Source organism: Passer montanus, unplaced genomic scaffold (assembly GCF_014805655.1).
Source record: "Passer montanus isolate IOZ18808 unplaced genomic scaffold, ASM1480565v1 scaffold156, whole genome shotgun sequence".
Lineage (NCBI taxonomy): Eukaryota > Metazoa > Chordata > Aves > Passeriformes > Passeridae > Passer > Passer montanus.
Window position 1 is genome coordinate 789,796 of NW_024362716.1, and position 14,660 is coordinate 804,455.

The 14,660-nt window shown below is 58.3% G+C and overlaps 3 protein-coding genes across 3 annotated transcripts in view; 2 read left to right on the forward strand and 1 right to left on the reverse strand.

Moving 5' to 3' along the window:
* Window positions 1–5,670: 5,670 nt before the first annotated feature.
* On the reverse strand, window positions 5,671–13,405 carry ABHD8 (abhydrolase domain containing 8). Its single transcript, XM_039702370.1, has 5 exons — window positions 12,097–13,405; window positions 9,047–9,725; window positions 7,676–7,846; window positions 6,789–7,005; window positions 5,671–6,142 (listed from the first exon to the last, which is right to left on the reverse strand). The coding sequence occupies exons 2-5, from the start codon at window positions 9,715–9,717 to the stop codon at window positions 5,993–5,995; spliced, it is 1,209 nt and encodes a 402-aa protein (XP_039558304.1). The 5' UTR covers window positions 9,718–9,725; window positions 12,097–13,405; the 3' UTR covers window positions 5,671–5,992.
* Window positions 13,406–13,408: 3 nt separating this feature from the next.
* Window positions 13,409–14,089, forward strand: MRPL34 (mitochondrial ribosomal protein L34). The gene is given in 3 exon segments (XM_039702371.1): window positions 13,409–13,442; window positions 13,445–13,499; window positions 13,591–14,089. Coding segments are annotated over 3 exon segments (345 nt in total). The 5' UTR covers window positions 13,409–13,423; the 3' UTR covers window positions 13,862–14,089.
* A 453-nt stretch (window positions 14,090–14,542) lies between these two features.
* Window positions 14,543–14,660, forward strand: part of DDA1 (DET1 and DDB1 associated 1) — a 4,557-nt gene continuing 4,439 nt past the window's right edge. The window contains exon 1 of the mRNA XM_039702372.1: window positions 14,543–14,617. Within this exon, the coding sequence (XP_039558306.1) occupies window positions 14,615–14,617 (3 nt within the window). The 5' untranslated portion in view covers window positions 14,543–14,614. The remainder of the gene's footprint in view (window positions 14,618–14,660) is intronic.

Consider the following 14,660-nt stretch of genomic DNA (forward strand, 5'->3'; position numbering starts at 1 on the left):
CCCTATTCTGGATTCTCCCTATCCCAGTTTTTCCTTATCCTGGATTTTCCCTATCCTGGATCCCGTTTCTCCCTGGATCCCGATTTTCTCCGGGTTCCAGGAATTGTCCCCACTGGATTCCCCTCCCCAGGGACATCCCGGGTGGTGGCGGCCGGGACAGGGCCAGGATTCGGGATCCTGTGGGAATGTGGGAATGCCGGGATCATGGGGGAATGTGGGAATGTGGGAATGCAGAAACGTGGGAATTCCATGTGGGAATGCCGGGAATTCCATGAGGGAATTCCAGCTTGGGCCAGGGCAGATGGAAATGGCTCCTACTGCTATTCCGGGAGCTGGGAAGGAAAAAATGAGGGGAAAAGGCAAAAAAAAATGGGTGGAAAACTGGGGAAAATGGGAGAAAAAAATGGGGGAGGAAGGGGAAAATGGGGGAGGAAAGGGGGAAAGGGAAAAAAAAAAAAAGGACAGAAGGGGTGACCCCCAGTCCCAGGGACACCCCGGGGACACCGATCTGTGGGATGGGGGATCCAGAGGGGATTTTTGCAGATTTTGGGTCAAAATCCCTCAATTTCCCCCTCTTTTTCCATGGAATGTGGGATGGGGACGGAGCGAGAATGCCCTGGAAGGTCCCGGCCGTGGATTTTGGGGTGACCCCGGGGTGGGTTTAACCCTGGAGAGTCCGGGGGGCAGGAGCAGGGCTGGAAATATCCCGGGAGAGAGGAAAAACGGGATGAGAAAAACTCAGGCGCTGCTTTTCGCCATTCCAAGCGGGAAGAGCAGAGCGGGGAAGGGAACGGGAGCCCGCAGCCGGCAGCTCCCGGCCCGCCCCGGTAATTTGGGATGGCCGGATCCCAAAAAAAAAAAAAGACAGGAAAAGGACGTGCCAGCACGTTGGGATCTTGGAGAGGCTTTTTTTGGGATATTCCCCCATCCCAAAAACTCCTAAAAACCCCACAGGGAAGAGGGAGTGGGAGGATTTGGGATTTTATTTTGATTTTTTGGGGGTTTTTTGGGATATTTTGGCATATTCTACCCCTTCCCTCCGGGAATAAGGAGCTGGAAAGGCCCCTGGGAAGCCGCTTTTGTTTTTTTTTTTTTATTTCTTTGAAAGAATGGAAAATGTAATGACAGGCTCTGAATGAAAAGGATAAAAGGAAGCAGCTGGAAAGGCCCTAAATAGAGAGAAATCCACACAAAAATAAAACAGGACGAGAGGGAACAGGGGGTGAAAAGGGGAAGGAAAGAATTTGGGATCCCCTTTGCAGGCCCTGTCCCCAAATGGGGCATCCCCGGGGACCCCAAAGCAGAGGATCCCAAAACGGGGCTTTCCTGGGGACCCCAAAAGTGATCATCCCTGGGGACCCCAGAGCATCCCTGGGGACCCCAAATCTGGAAATCCTTGGAGACCCCAAAACTGAGCATCCCAGGGACCCCAAATCAGGGAATTCTGAATTGGATCATCCTTGGGGACCCGAAATCAGGGAATCCCTGAGCATCTCTGGGGACCCCAAATTAGAACCTGTGGGGTCCCCAAATCTCAGAATCCCTGGGAATCCCGAACTGGATTGTTCCAGGGAACCCCAAATCAGGGAATCCCGAACTGGAGCATCCCTGGGGACCCCAAACTGGAACCTGTGAGAATCCCAAACCAGAGCATTCCGGCCGATCCAGCTGTGGAATTCCAGCAGAGGAATTCCAGCTGTGCAATTCCAGCCCGTCTGGCCAAGAGGCGCCGCTGCGCTCCCGCCGTTCCCTCTGCCGGGAGCCGGGAAAATCCCCCATCCCAAAAATCCCTGACCCCAAAAAATCCGATCCCCAAAAACCCCCAAAACCCCGACCCCAAAAACCCCGATCTCCAAAAATCTCTAATCCCAAAAACCTCAGATCTCCAGAAATCCCTGATCCCCAAAAATCCCCAATCCCAAAAATCCCAATCCCCAAAATCCTAAAAATCCCCAAAATCCCAAAAATCCACAATCCCCAAAATTCCTGATCCCAAAATCCCCAATCCCCAAAATCCCCCAAATCCCCAGTCCCTAAAATTCCTGATCTCAAAAATCCCAATTCCCAAAAAATCCCCAATCCCAAAATCCCCAACCCCAAAAAACCCCCAATACATTTGTGTTTTTCCAAGGTATTTTATTTTGTTTTTCAGCCGCTTCTGGAAAAAACATCCCGGTTTTTATTTTGCTTTTTCCAGCTATTTTTGAACCTTTTTTTGGCTTCTTTTCCCTCTCCGGGGCTCCAGCCCATAAATAACAATAATAACAACATTTTTAAAGCCTTTTCGCTGACACTTCACCGGCCCTGCCAGAGCCTTTTCATACTCCAGATGGCGAAAATCCGCCTCAAAATAATAAAAAAAATAGGGAAAAAAATCCCTTAAAAAAAGGAAAAAAATTCCCTTAAAAAAAAAAAAAAAAAAAAAGAAAAAAAAGAGAAAAAAATCCCCTAAAAAGGGGGAAAAAAAAGCCTGGAAGTTTTGGTAAATATTTGGTGGTTTTCTCTTTTTTATTTTTTTTTTTCTTAATAAATTCTGTCACATGAAGGAGAAGTCCTAAAAGTGGAGCAGATGTTTTTGGGATATTTTTGGGATATTTTTGGGGTATATTTGAGGTATTTTGGGGATATTTTTGGGGTATTTTGGAGGTATTTTTGGGATGTTTTGGGGACATTTTGGGAATTTTATGGGGGTATTTTTGGGATATTTTTTGGGTATTTTTGGGATGTTTTTGGGATGGGCACAGAGGAAGGTGCCAGGGCTCCGTGCCCGGTTTGGGGTGCTTGAGGATCCCTCCCCCCACCCAAGTCTGGTGGTGTCACATCCGAGGGGGGAAACTGAGGCACGGAAAGAAAAAAAATTTAAAAATGTAAGAAAAATTAGACTTTAAGAAACTTTTTTCTTTAAAGAATTAATGAAGAATTAAACTAATTAAAGAAAGTGGAATATTGATTGAACCTCTCAAATGTGCAAAATTCTCAGAGCTCCTCCTCAAAATTTGGGGATTTTATCCCCTAAAAATTTACATATTTATAGGCTCACCAATAGGCTCATGCATATTCATTAGCTGGCCACGCCCACTCCACTCCTTATTGGTTGGAATCTGAAATTCAAGGAAATCTCAAAATTTTGGGGCTGGAAGGCAAAATTTGGGAGACAATTTCCCAAAATCGGCTGAGGAAAGATTTCCTTGGAGAAAAATGTAAAATTTGGGTGGGAATTAAAGGCAGGATTCGATCCCGGAGCTGATTGGTGGGGACGTGGTGGGGCTGGGGTCCCCTCTCCCGGCCCTGTGTCCCCTCTCCTGCGTCCCCTCTCCTGTGTCCCCTCCTCTGTCCCCTCTCCCGGCCCTGTGTCACCGGGATGGCGGTCCTGGGGACACTGGGCCGGTTGGGGACACGTTCTGGTAGTGGCCGCGTGCCGTGGGAGGGGAAACAGAAGAGGTTTCTTGGCTTGTGTGGGGTCTGTGCTGGGGCTGGGGTCACCTCTGCTGGCCCTGTGTCACCTCCAGGTCATGGGGATCGAGGTCCAGTTGATGGCACCGGTGACACCGGGCAGTGCTGGTTTGGGCACACCGGGTGGCTCTGGTGGCACTGGGCGGTGCCCGTTTGGTGGCTCTGGTGGCACTGACGGCGCTGGGCAGTGCCCGTTTGGTGGCTCTGGTGGCTCTGGTGACACTGGTGGCACCGGGCGGTGCCCGTTTGGTGGCTCTGGTGGCACTGACGGCGCCTGGCAGTGCCCGTTTGGTGGCTCTGGTGACACTGGTGGCACCGGGCAGTGCCCGTTTGGTGGCACTGGTGGCTCTGGTGGCACCGGGCAGTGTCAGTTCTGGCCACTGGGGGGCGCTGAGCGTCGTGCCCCTGCCCCCTGTGTGTGACGTCATCGCCGTGATGGGTGTCACCCCAAATCCATCCCCAACCCCAAATCCCCCAGCCCCAAATCCCACAGCCCCCGTTCCCATCCCAAATCCCCCAATCCCAAACCCCCCATTCCCAATCCCACAGACCCCAGCCCCCCCAGTACAGTCGGTGTGGGGTCCTGGGGCTGTCCCCAGTCCCTGTGGGTGCTGTCCCCAGTCCCAGGGATGCTGTCCCCAGTCCCAGTGGGTGCTGTCCCCAATCCCTGTGGGTGCTGTCCCCAATCCCTGTGGGTGTTGTCCCCAGTCCCTGTGGTGCCACCCTTAGTCCCAGTGGGTGCTGTCCCCAATCCCTGTGGGTGCTGTCCCCAATCCCAGTGGGTGCTGTCCCCAGTCCCAGGGATGCTGTCCCCAGTCCCAGTGGGTGCTGTCCCCAATCCCTGTGGGTGCTGTCCCCAATCCCAGTGGGTGCTGTCCCCAGTCCCAGGGATGCTGTCCCCAGTCCCAGTGGGTGCTGTCCCCAATCCCTGTGGGTGCTGTCCCCAATCCCAGTGGGTGCTGTCCCCAGTCCCAGGGATGCTGTCCCCAGTCCCAGTGGGTGCTGTCCCCAGTCCCTGTGGGTGCTGTCCCCAATCCCTGTGGGTGTTGTCCCCAGTCCCTGTGGTGCCACCCTTGCCCCCGTGCCCATCCCCAGGCCTGTGGCCGCTGGCCAGGCCCGAGTGGCACCAGGGTGTCCTTGTCCTGCACTGCGCCATGAGCGGCTTGGGGACACCCCCGGGCCACCTTCAGCACCTTGGGGGGATAGCAAGTGCCCCAAGGTGACACTGAATGCCCCAAGGTGACACTGAGCGCCCCAAGGTGACACCGAGTGCCCCAAGGTGACGGCGAGTGTCCCGGCACGGAGCCGGCAGGGCTGGCATTGAGCACGGCTTTACTGGGTGACACAGACACGGTGGTGGCAGCGCGACAGGAATGTGGCTCCCGGGAGGGGACAGAGCTGTGACCCCACGGGTGGCATGTGGCAATTTTGGGGGCGTTGGTGGCGGTTTTGGGGTAAAATTCTCATTATGAGACAGCAGCGGGCAGGGCTGGCACAGGGGACACCCTGGGGACATCGATGGGAACATTGCGGGGTCCCCTGAGCCCCTCGGTGCGGTGCCAGCCCCGCGTGGGGCAGGGGACAGGGTGGGGACAAGGGACAGGGCGAGGTGTCCGCGGGGTCGGCGCCTTCTTTGGTTTAAATGTCGGGAATTTTGGGGAGGGGGGCACAGGTGGCGCCTCCTGGCATTGCGGGTGGCAGCGGGGACATCGTCGGGTGGCTCCTCTGGTTGTGCCCTGCTCCCGGGAATGGGGGTCCCGCTGTTCCCCGCAGCCCATCCCGGGGGTGTCCCCGAGGGGCTCCGCCCTAACAGCGCTGCTGGCAGCGGGGACGTGGCCGTGGTGGCACTGGGGACACACCGTGATCCCGGGAATCTTCATCCTCATCATCCTCCTCATCCCAGCAGGAGCTGCCCAACCCCACAAGGAACCCCCAAAATCCCGGCACAGGAGAGCCTCTGGGTTCTCCTGAAAACCGCCCCAAAAATCCCTGCGGGGACCCTCCGTGTCCTCCCGGTGTCCCCGGTGTCACTGCGTGCGGCGACAAAAAACCGGGACGGAGCCGCTCCAGTGCCGGGGGTGGGGACCGGGGGTGGCGTGTCCCTCTGTCCCTGGGCATTGGGGACTCGATGTGACATGTGCGGGGTCCAGGGACCAGGTGTGGTGTGTCCAGGTGTGACATATCCGGGGTTGGGGACCGGCTGTGCCGTGTCCCCGCTGTCCCGGGGGGTTGGGGACCAGCCGTGCCGTGTCCCCGCTGTCCTGCCGGGCCTGGGGACCGGCCGTGCCGTGTCCCTGCTGTCCTGCTGGGGACAGGCCGTGCCATGTCCCCGTTGTCCTGTTGGGGACCGGCCGTGCCGTGTCCCCGCTGTCCTGTTGGGGACCGGCGGTGCCGTGTCCCCGCTGTCCCCGGCCCGGGGCACTCGCCGCGCTCCTCTCCCGGCGCTGCCATCCCAGCCCGGGGTCGCTCCTCGCTCGCCCCCGGCACAAACCGGGCTGGCGGCTGGGCCGAGCCCGCTGTCCCCGCGTGTCGCTGGCCCTCATTCGGCGTCGCCGTCGCCGCGGGCCGCGGGCGTGTCGGGCTCCCAGAGGACGAACTCGTGCAGCAGCGTGTTCACCGTGTCCGGGCACTCCAGCATCACCATGTGGCTGCCCTCGTCGATCACCTTCAGGAAGGCGATCAGCAGGATCTGCGGGTGCCCAGCGACACGGTGAGGCCCCCCGGAGGTGGCACGAGCCCCCAAAAGCCACTCTGTCCCCTCCCTGGCAGGTGGCAGTGCCAGGATGGGCCCCAGCCCTCCAAAGCCACACTGCCCCTTCCCTGGCAGTGTCCCTGGCAGGGCTTGGAGCACCCTGGGGCAGTGGAAGGTGTCCCTGCCCATGCCAAGGTGTCCCTGCCCATGTCCCTGCCCCTGTGCCATCCCTGGAACTGGAACTGTCCCTTGGAGCACCCTGGAACAGAGGAGGGTGTCCCTGCCCATGCCAAGGTATCCTATGTCCCTGTGCCATCCCTGGCAGTGGCCCTTGGAGCACCTTGGGACAGTGGAAATTGTCCCATTCCAATGCCAAGGTGTCCCTCCCCATGTGCCATGTCCCTGCCACGTCCCTGCCCATGCCAAGGTGTCCCTGCCACGTCCCTGCCCATGCCAAGGTGTCCCTGCCATGTCTCTGCCCATGCCAAGGTGTCCCTGCCCATCCCTGTGCCACCCTGGCACTGTCCCTCAGATCACTGAACGATTTTCCCCCTCCCTCCCCACCCCAAGTCTCCAGCAGCCACCCCACACTTTGGAGGGGGGCAGATTCCCCAGTCCCGTTCCAGGGGTGCCAGCCCCTCACCTCTGCCATCCTCTGGTCCTCCTCGATGGGCACGAACTTGTCGTGCATGCCGTGCACCAGCAGCACGGGCACGGCCAGCTCGGCATGGTACAGCTCGTCGCCCTCGGGCCAGTACTGCCCGCTCATGGTGGCACGCAGCACGAAGGACGAGACGTTGAAGGCGTTGCCCTCCTTCAGCAGCTGCTTCTCTTTGGCACCTTGGCGGGCAAAGCCGGCCCTGGCACGGGGGGAGAGGGCTCAGCCCGAAATTCGGGGGCTTGGCAGCAAGGGGGAGCATCCCAGACCGCCGAAAGTCGCACTTGGTCACCTCCCTCAGGGTAGCAGTGCCAGGGTGAGCCCCTGGGCGGTGGCAGGACATTCCAGCCCTCAAAAGTCACTCTCTGTCCCCTCCCTCGGGGTGGCAGTGCCAGGATGAACCCCCTGAGAGGTGGCACAAGACCCCGGCCCCCACATTCCACACTCTGTCCCCTTCGTTGGGGCACCAGTGCCAGGATGAGCCCCAGTCCTCCAGCCCCCCAAAAGCCACCCCCTGTCCCCTCCCTCACCAGTGGCAGTGCCAGGGTGACCCCTTAGGTGGTGGCAGGAGATTCCAGCCCCCCAAAAGCCACACTCTGTCCCCTCCCTCAGCAGTGGAAGTGCCAGGCTGACCGGTGGGTGGCACAGGGGCCCGGGGGTGGCAGTGGTGACTCACTTGAGGAAGCTCCAGGCCAGGCAGGGGGACAGGCAGTGCAGCACACAGGGCGGCACAGGAAGCCCCCAGCCCCCCAAGGTGTCCCCTTCCTCGGCAGTGGCAGTGCCAGGCTGACTCCTGGGAGGCACAGGACCCCCCTGGGTGGCACAGGACCCCCCCCTGGGTGGCACAGGTCCCCACCCAGGCTGTGACTCACTTGAGGAAGCTCCAGGCCAGGCAGGGGGACAGGCAGTGCAGCACACAGGGCGGCAGGTTGAAGATGGAGCACAGGCTGGGCTCCAGCGCCGTGGGGCCGCCCCCGTTGATCATGATCACCTTGTGCACCAGCTCCGGGTACTCGTGAGCCAGGAACGTGCAGAAGGACACTCTGGAAGGGTTAAAAATAACCACACACTGCTTGGCTTTTGCTATTTTAATTATTAATTATAGTAATTGTATGAATTATATTGATTGTGATCACTTTGTGCACCAGCTCCGGGTACTCATGAGCCAGGAATGTGCAGAAGGACACCTTGAAAGGGTTAAAAATAACAACAGAATTATTTGCTTTCACTATTTTAATTATTAATTATTAATTAGAGCAATTATAGCCATTATAGTAATTTTATTGATTATATTAATTATATTAGTTGATTGTGATCACTTTGTGCCCCAGCTCCAGGCACTCGTGTGCCAGGAAGGTGCAGAAGGACATCCTGAGGGGACATGGGGACACGGTGCCAGCGTGGCAGGGATGGGGGCAGCAGGTGAAGGTGTCCCATGGCCATGTCCCTGTCCCTGTGCCATCCCTGGCAGTGCCCCTTGGAGCACCCTGGGACAGTGGCAGATGTCCCTGCCCATCCAAGGTGTGCCTGCCATGTCCCTGCCCATGCCAAGGTGTCCCTGCCTGTCCCTGTGCCACCCTGGCAGTGTCCCTGGGGTCACGAGGGGATTTCTCCCTCCCTCCCCACCCCACCCCAAGGCTCCAGGCTCCAGCAGCCACCCCTCATTTGGGGGGCAGAGACCCCAACCCCCTTTCAGGGCAGGATTTGGTGCCCCCTGCCCAGCCCAGCCCCTCTGGTGCCCTCCAGGCTGCCCCGGCCTCATCCCAGGCCAGCCCCGCTGGATCTGGCTCTGTCTCCTTCGTTAGGCTCCACCTAATCAGGAGCCCTAATCCTGCCTTATCCTATTTATAGTCCCTGCCCTTGCACTTCCCTCTCAGGATTAGCTGGGCACAGAGATGGTGCCCACCCCAAGGGCACCCAGGAGCTCCAAATCCCGGGATAAATGGGATAAAAAGAATGGAAACCCCAAACTCCTAAACTATGGGATTTGTGACCATTCCCATTTTCTGTGATGATCCTACCCTACTCCCAGCCCCTTACCCATAGGAGTGCCCGATGAAGATGTTCCTTGACATCCTACAAGTTCCTTGTAGCACTTGAACGGAACCCAAGGATTCTGGAGCTCCAACTCCTGGGATAAATGGGATCAATCCCCCAAAATGGGAGCCCCACACCTCTAAAACCTGGGATTTGTAGCCATTCCCATTTCCCAGGAGGATCCTACCCCATTCCCAGCCCCTTACCCGTAGGAGTGCCCGATGAGGATGTTCCTTTTCTTGGCGTAGCGCTTGAACACGGCCCTCATGTCCTCGGCCAGCGCGTAGAAGGTGTAGGCAGCGGCCACGGGCGGCGCCGAGCTGCAGCCGTGTCCCGCCAAATCCGGCGCCACCACCTCATAGCCCAGCTTGGAGAAGAACTCCAGCTGCTCCTTCCAGATGTCCAAAGAGCCGCCAACGCCGTGGATGAAGAACAGCACCACGTCCCCGTGCGTGCCCTTGCAGCTCGTGATGCGCTTCTTGCAGTCCACCGTCACCACCCTCTTGGGCTTGCGTTTGCGACGCTTGGCCGCTGTTCCGGCGGGGTCCGGCGCTGCCGGCTCGCCGTTGGCATCGGGCAGCGGGCACCGCGGGGCCTGGGCCTCGCCCAAGTTCTCGATCAGCAGCTGCCCGTTGCGGTAGAGCGTGATGCGGCGCTGGCAGCGCACGGCGCCGCGCTCGGGGGACCGCGGGGACCGCGGGGACCGCGGGGACCGCGGGCGCTCGGGAGCGCTGTGGTGGATGCGGAGGATCCGGCCGGGTTTCACCTCCAGGAAGGTGAAGCCATCGCTGGACTCAACGCTGTCCAGAGGCCCCACGGCATTGGGGGTCTTGCCCAGCAGGCAGCAGAGGAAGCCGTCGGTGATGCTGGTCAGCATGGTGATGCCTGGGAAAATGGGAAGTGTAGGAAAATTGGGGGGATGGGGGAAAAACTGGGGGGAAATGTGGGGAAAATGTGGGGAAAATGGGGGGAAATGGGGGGGAAATGGGGAAAAACGTGGGAGAACATGGAAAAATGTGGAAAAGCAGGGGAAAATGTGGAAACATGGAAAATTCCCCCTCCTGCTTTTTTCTGGGTCACATCCCTGTCCCCAAGCCCTGAAGTTCCCATCACAGCCCTTGGAAAAGGGGTTTGTCCTGGCTGAAGGAAAAAAAAACGGAAAAAAAGCCTGTTCGGAACAGAAAACTCCCTTTTCCCAACAAATGTGGAGCTCAGGGAAGGTCCAGCCCTGGGAATTCATTATTTATCCCATAAAATTGAAATATTTATCTCATTAAATATAAACATGGCTGTGGTCGGAAGCAGCATCCGAGGTGGGAATTAAAATTTAATTAAAATCTCTCCACAAAATAAACTAAGGAATGTGGGGGGTGGGATTATCCTTGCTGTTCCCAAAGCTCACTGCTGGAGTTGAAATCTTGGGATTTTGGGAATATTCAGGAAAAGCTGGTGGGAATGGGGGCACGGAGGTTGGGAATGGGTTAATTGTGGCTGAGGGAAAACGAACACGGTGAATTATTGATGGCAGCGGGAGGAGAGAGCGGGATCCGAGCGCTGATCCTGCAGGATCCTGATCCCATTCCTGTGGGATTCTGATCCCAGTTCTCATTCCTGTGGGATTGAGATTCCAGTTCCCATTCCTGTAGGATTCCAGATCCCAGATCCCATTCCAGCAGGATCCCAGTTCCCATTCCTGTGGGATCAGGATCCCAGTTCCCATTCCTGCAGGATCCCGGAGATCCAGGCCCAGGATCTGCCCATTCCTGAAGGAAATCCAGACAAACCCGCCTGGAATCCTGGAATGAAGGCTGGAAAATCCCTCTGGCATCCCAAAATCCAACCTGCCCAGTGCTTCCAGGGGATCCATCCCAACCTTGCTCCCAGATCCCCAGATTCCCGAATTCCCAGATTCCTGGATCATGGATCCCTGGATTCCCAGATTCCTGGATCCCCATATTCCTGAATTCCAGATCCCCAGATCCTCAGATTTCTGGATTCCAGATTCCCAGATACCTGGCTCCCCAGATCACTGCATTCCCAGGTCCCAGATCCCTGGATCCCCAGATTCCCACATTCCCACATTCCTGGATCCCCACATTCCCAGATCCCCAGATCCCATCTCCCACCTCCCCCACGCTCCATGCCCGGAACATCCAGGTTGGAAAGGCTGGAGCAGGATCCCGATGGACGCGGGAAGGTGGGAATGGTGCCGGTTGCCATGGAAACGGAATGGGGGGGGCATTCCCAGCCCCCTCCGGCTGGGGATCTGAGAATCTGGGAAATTGGGAATCTGGGAACCTGGAATTTGGGAATTCTGGAATTTGGGAATCTGGGATCCAGGAATCCGGGAATCTGGGAATGTGGGAATTGGGAATCCGGGAATCCAGGAATCTGGGATCTGGGAATCCAGGAATCTGGGAATCCGGGAATCTGAGAAGCTGGAAATCCGGGAAATTGGGAATCTCTGAGACCAGGAATCTGGGAATTCGGGATTTCAGGAATTCAGGATTTTGGGGATTTGGGAATTCAGGAACCTGGAAATATGGGAATTCAGGACTTTGGGAATTTGGGAATCCGGTGCCTGTTATGTAGGGCTGGGAATGGAAATTAGGTGGGAATGGCGGGACCCAGTCGAGGGATCCTGCCTTGGGATCCTGGCACCAGGGCTGGCACAGGGGACACGGGAATGGCACGGGGGACTGGGGATCGGGGTTTGGGATCAGGAGCCTTTGGGATCAGGGATTGGGATCTGGGTTTGGAATCAGGAGCCTTTGGGATCAGGATTTGGGATCCGGGTTTGGGATCAGGCTTTGGGATCAGGCTTTGGGATCAGGCACTGGAACCAGCCCAGACTCTCCCTTGCCACGGGCAGGTTTTCCCGAAATTCCAGCCGAAATTCCAGCGGGATCAGACCCCCCTCCCCCCCAGCAATCCTTCCCCGCCGTTGCATCACGAGGGGAGGAAGGAAGGAAGGAATGAAGGAAGGAATGAAGGAAGAAAGGAAGGAAGGAACGAAGGAAGCCTTTCCCCAGGCTGGGTTTCCAGGATAATTCCCCCTCCGTTCCCCCCTCCCTGGCGCACCTGCACAAATCCGGGTTTTTCGCCGCTCCTCTCTGCCCCACAACATCCCAACCCCCCTCGCATCCCAGATTGCTTTTTTTTTTTTTTTCCTGACGGGGAAAAATTCCCGCATTTTTGGGTCACCCCCACCCCCAGCAGATTCCCGCAGCCCCGCAGGGAAAAAAGCGCCGCTCACCTCATCGATGGCCCGGGGGCTCCGGGGTGAGGAAAAGATCCTGGAATTGCGCAGGATTCCCGGTGCAAATCCTGGAATTCCGCAGGATTCCCGGTGGAGAGGCGGAGCAGGGCGGTGAAAATCCCGATTTTTTTCCAGGCGTTTTTTTTTGGGGGGGGGGGGGGGGGGAATTCCTTCAGCCCCCCCCGAAAATTCCCAAAAATCCCCAAAATTGCCCGAGCCCCCCGAAGTGCCGCCCGTGCCCGCTCCGGGGGCGCTCCGGGCTCGTCCTTGGAGCGGTCGCCATGGAAAAGGCAAAGCCCAAAGCCGAGAGCGGGGCGGGACCGCGGCTGATGGACAGCGACGGGGACAGGAGGGGACAGGAGGGGACAGGGGCAGGAGAGGGGACAGGGGTAGCGGGGACAGGGATGGGGACAGGGACAGGGGCTGATGGACACCGTGAGGGGCCACTGAGAGCCGGGGGCCACCGCAAGGACAGGCGGGGACACGGATGGGACAGGGATAAGGGAAGGGGATAGGGACAAGGGATGGGGACAGGAGGGGATGGGGACAGAGGTGGAATTTGGGATGGGGTGGTGACACTGCGGTGCTTGTGGGGTGGCAAAGGGTGCGAGTGTGGCAGCGCCACGGGCAGTGCCATGAGAGTGGCAGTGCCACCAATGTGTCACGCGTGTGGCAGTGCCACCCCGGGAGGCCAGACACCAAACCAGGGCTGGGTTTTGGGTTTATTTTCACATATTTTGGGGTTTACTTTCACAGATTTTTGGGTTTATTTTCCCATATTCTGGGCTTGGGGAGGGTTGAGCCACATCCCCTCATTCCTGAGGCCACAAAACCAGGAGGGAAAAACCTCGGAGCTGCTCCTGCTCTTGGGACAGGGCTGGGATTGATCCCAAAAAGGAAAATCCTGGAATTGCTTGGCTTGGAGAGACCTGAAATCCCACCCAGTCCCATCTTGGACCATCCTAGGCTGCTCCCACCTTTCCTTGGACATTCCAGGACTGGGATTCCGTTGCATTTCCTCCCAGGCAGGAATTCCTTCCCAAAATCCTGCCCAAATCTCCCTTTTCCCATCCCAAATCCACTCCCTGTGTCTTGTCCCCCTATCCCTTGTCCCAAGTCCCTCTCCAGCTCTCCTGGAGCCCTTTCAGAGTGGCTTCGTGGCCTGCCGCGACATCCCGGGGGACAACCGACAGCCCCCGAGGCGACAAGGCCGCAGGGGCGCCGTTGCCATGGTAACTCCGCCACGACCCCCCCGGGAGGACTACGACCCCCATCAGCCCTTGCGGCGCAGTGCCGGCTGTGATTGGCTGAGAGGACGGAGCCAATGGGAAACGGCGTTGTTGGCTGGGGAGCAAAATGGCGGCGCTGTGCCCGCTGTGGGCGCGGGCCGGGAGCCGCAGGTACCGCGAGGGGGAATCCCAGCTTTAAAATTCCAAATTTATCCTTCATTTGCCTCTCCTCACTCTTTGTTCTGCTTTAATTTCCCCCAAGCTTTTCCCTGCTGCGAGGTTTTCCCTTCCCGCTGCTCTCGAGCGCTCTGGAGCCGCTCCCCGGGCCTTCCAACGCCGCCGTTCTCTGCCGCGTCCCGCTCCCAGCGTGGAATTTCCGACAAATCCGTGGAAAATCCCGGGGGAACGAGTACCAGCCCAACAACTGGAAGCGGAAGAAGACGCACGGCTGGATCAAACGGATCAGAACTCCCGGCGGGGTCGCCGTGATCCTGCGGCGGATGCTGAAGGGGAGGAAATCCCTGAGCCACTGAGGGAGCCCCGGGAATTCTCCGGGAATTCCTCTCCGGGGTGAGCCCGCCGGGGCCTGGAGGGGGTGCCCAGCCCTGCTGGCCCTGTCACTCCGTGCTTCTGAGGGCTTTGGGGCGCGGCTGCTGCTTCGGTTGTTAAATTATCCTCGCCTTTTCCACGCGTTTATTCCGAGGGTTTTTTTTGTTGTTGTTTGTTTATAAACGTGGGAATGCGGAGTGTGTTAAATCACAGCGTGTCGCCTGGAGGTTGCTGCGTTAATTAGGGCGGGGGGTTTAATGAGGAGGGGGATCTGGCGCGTTGCAGGGCGGATATTTGGGAAGGATGGAGGGCGGGGCTGCGGAATTGGGGGTGGAACTCAGGTTTTCCTCACTCAGCAGCGCCTCCGCCCCATCCTCCGGGCTCCTGATCCCAGCATCACTGCTGGGATGGGATATAGGGAAGGAATTCTCTTTTTCCCCGCGCCGGTAATGAGCCGCCGCTTAATGAGCGGCCCCTTAATTGATGAGCGGGCTCGCCGCGCAAACTACAATTCCCGGCGTGCCCCGCGCCGCGCTCCATCCGGGTCCTCCCGCGCTGCTCCCGCCCTTCCGCGCGGGCACTTCCTGCCTCAACCCAGCCTTCCCGCCCGTGATTGACGGGCGCGGCGCCCAATAGGAGCGCAGTGCTCCGCGGCGCGGACCAATGGGCGCGCACGAGGCGGGCGGCCATGACAGTGGGCGGGCCGGGGCGGCTCCTCCCGGCTGGTGGCGGCGAAGATGGTACGTGAACCCCCGCCGCAGCGGCGGCCCCGCGCCGGCCCCG

What these genes read in the sequence shown, in the direction of transcription:
- ABHD8 (XM_039702370.1), bottom strand. Translation starts at nt 9,717, where the DNA reads ATGCTGACCAGCATCACCGACGGCTTCCTCTGCTGCCTGCTGGGCAAG. An exon ending in CTCATCGGGCACTCCTACGG is followed by an intron (nt 7,847 to 9,046) that starts GTAAGGGGCTGG and finishes TAACCCTTCCAG; the next exon opens with AGTGTCCTTCTGCACGTTCC. An exon ending in AGGACCAGAGGATGGCAGAG is followed by an intron (nt 6,143 to 6,788) that starts GTGAGGGGCTGG and finishes GGGCACCCGCAG; the next exon opens with ATCCTGCTGATCGCCTTCCT.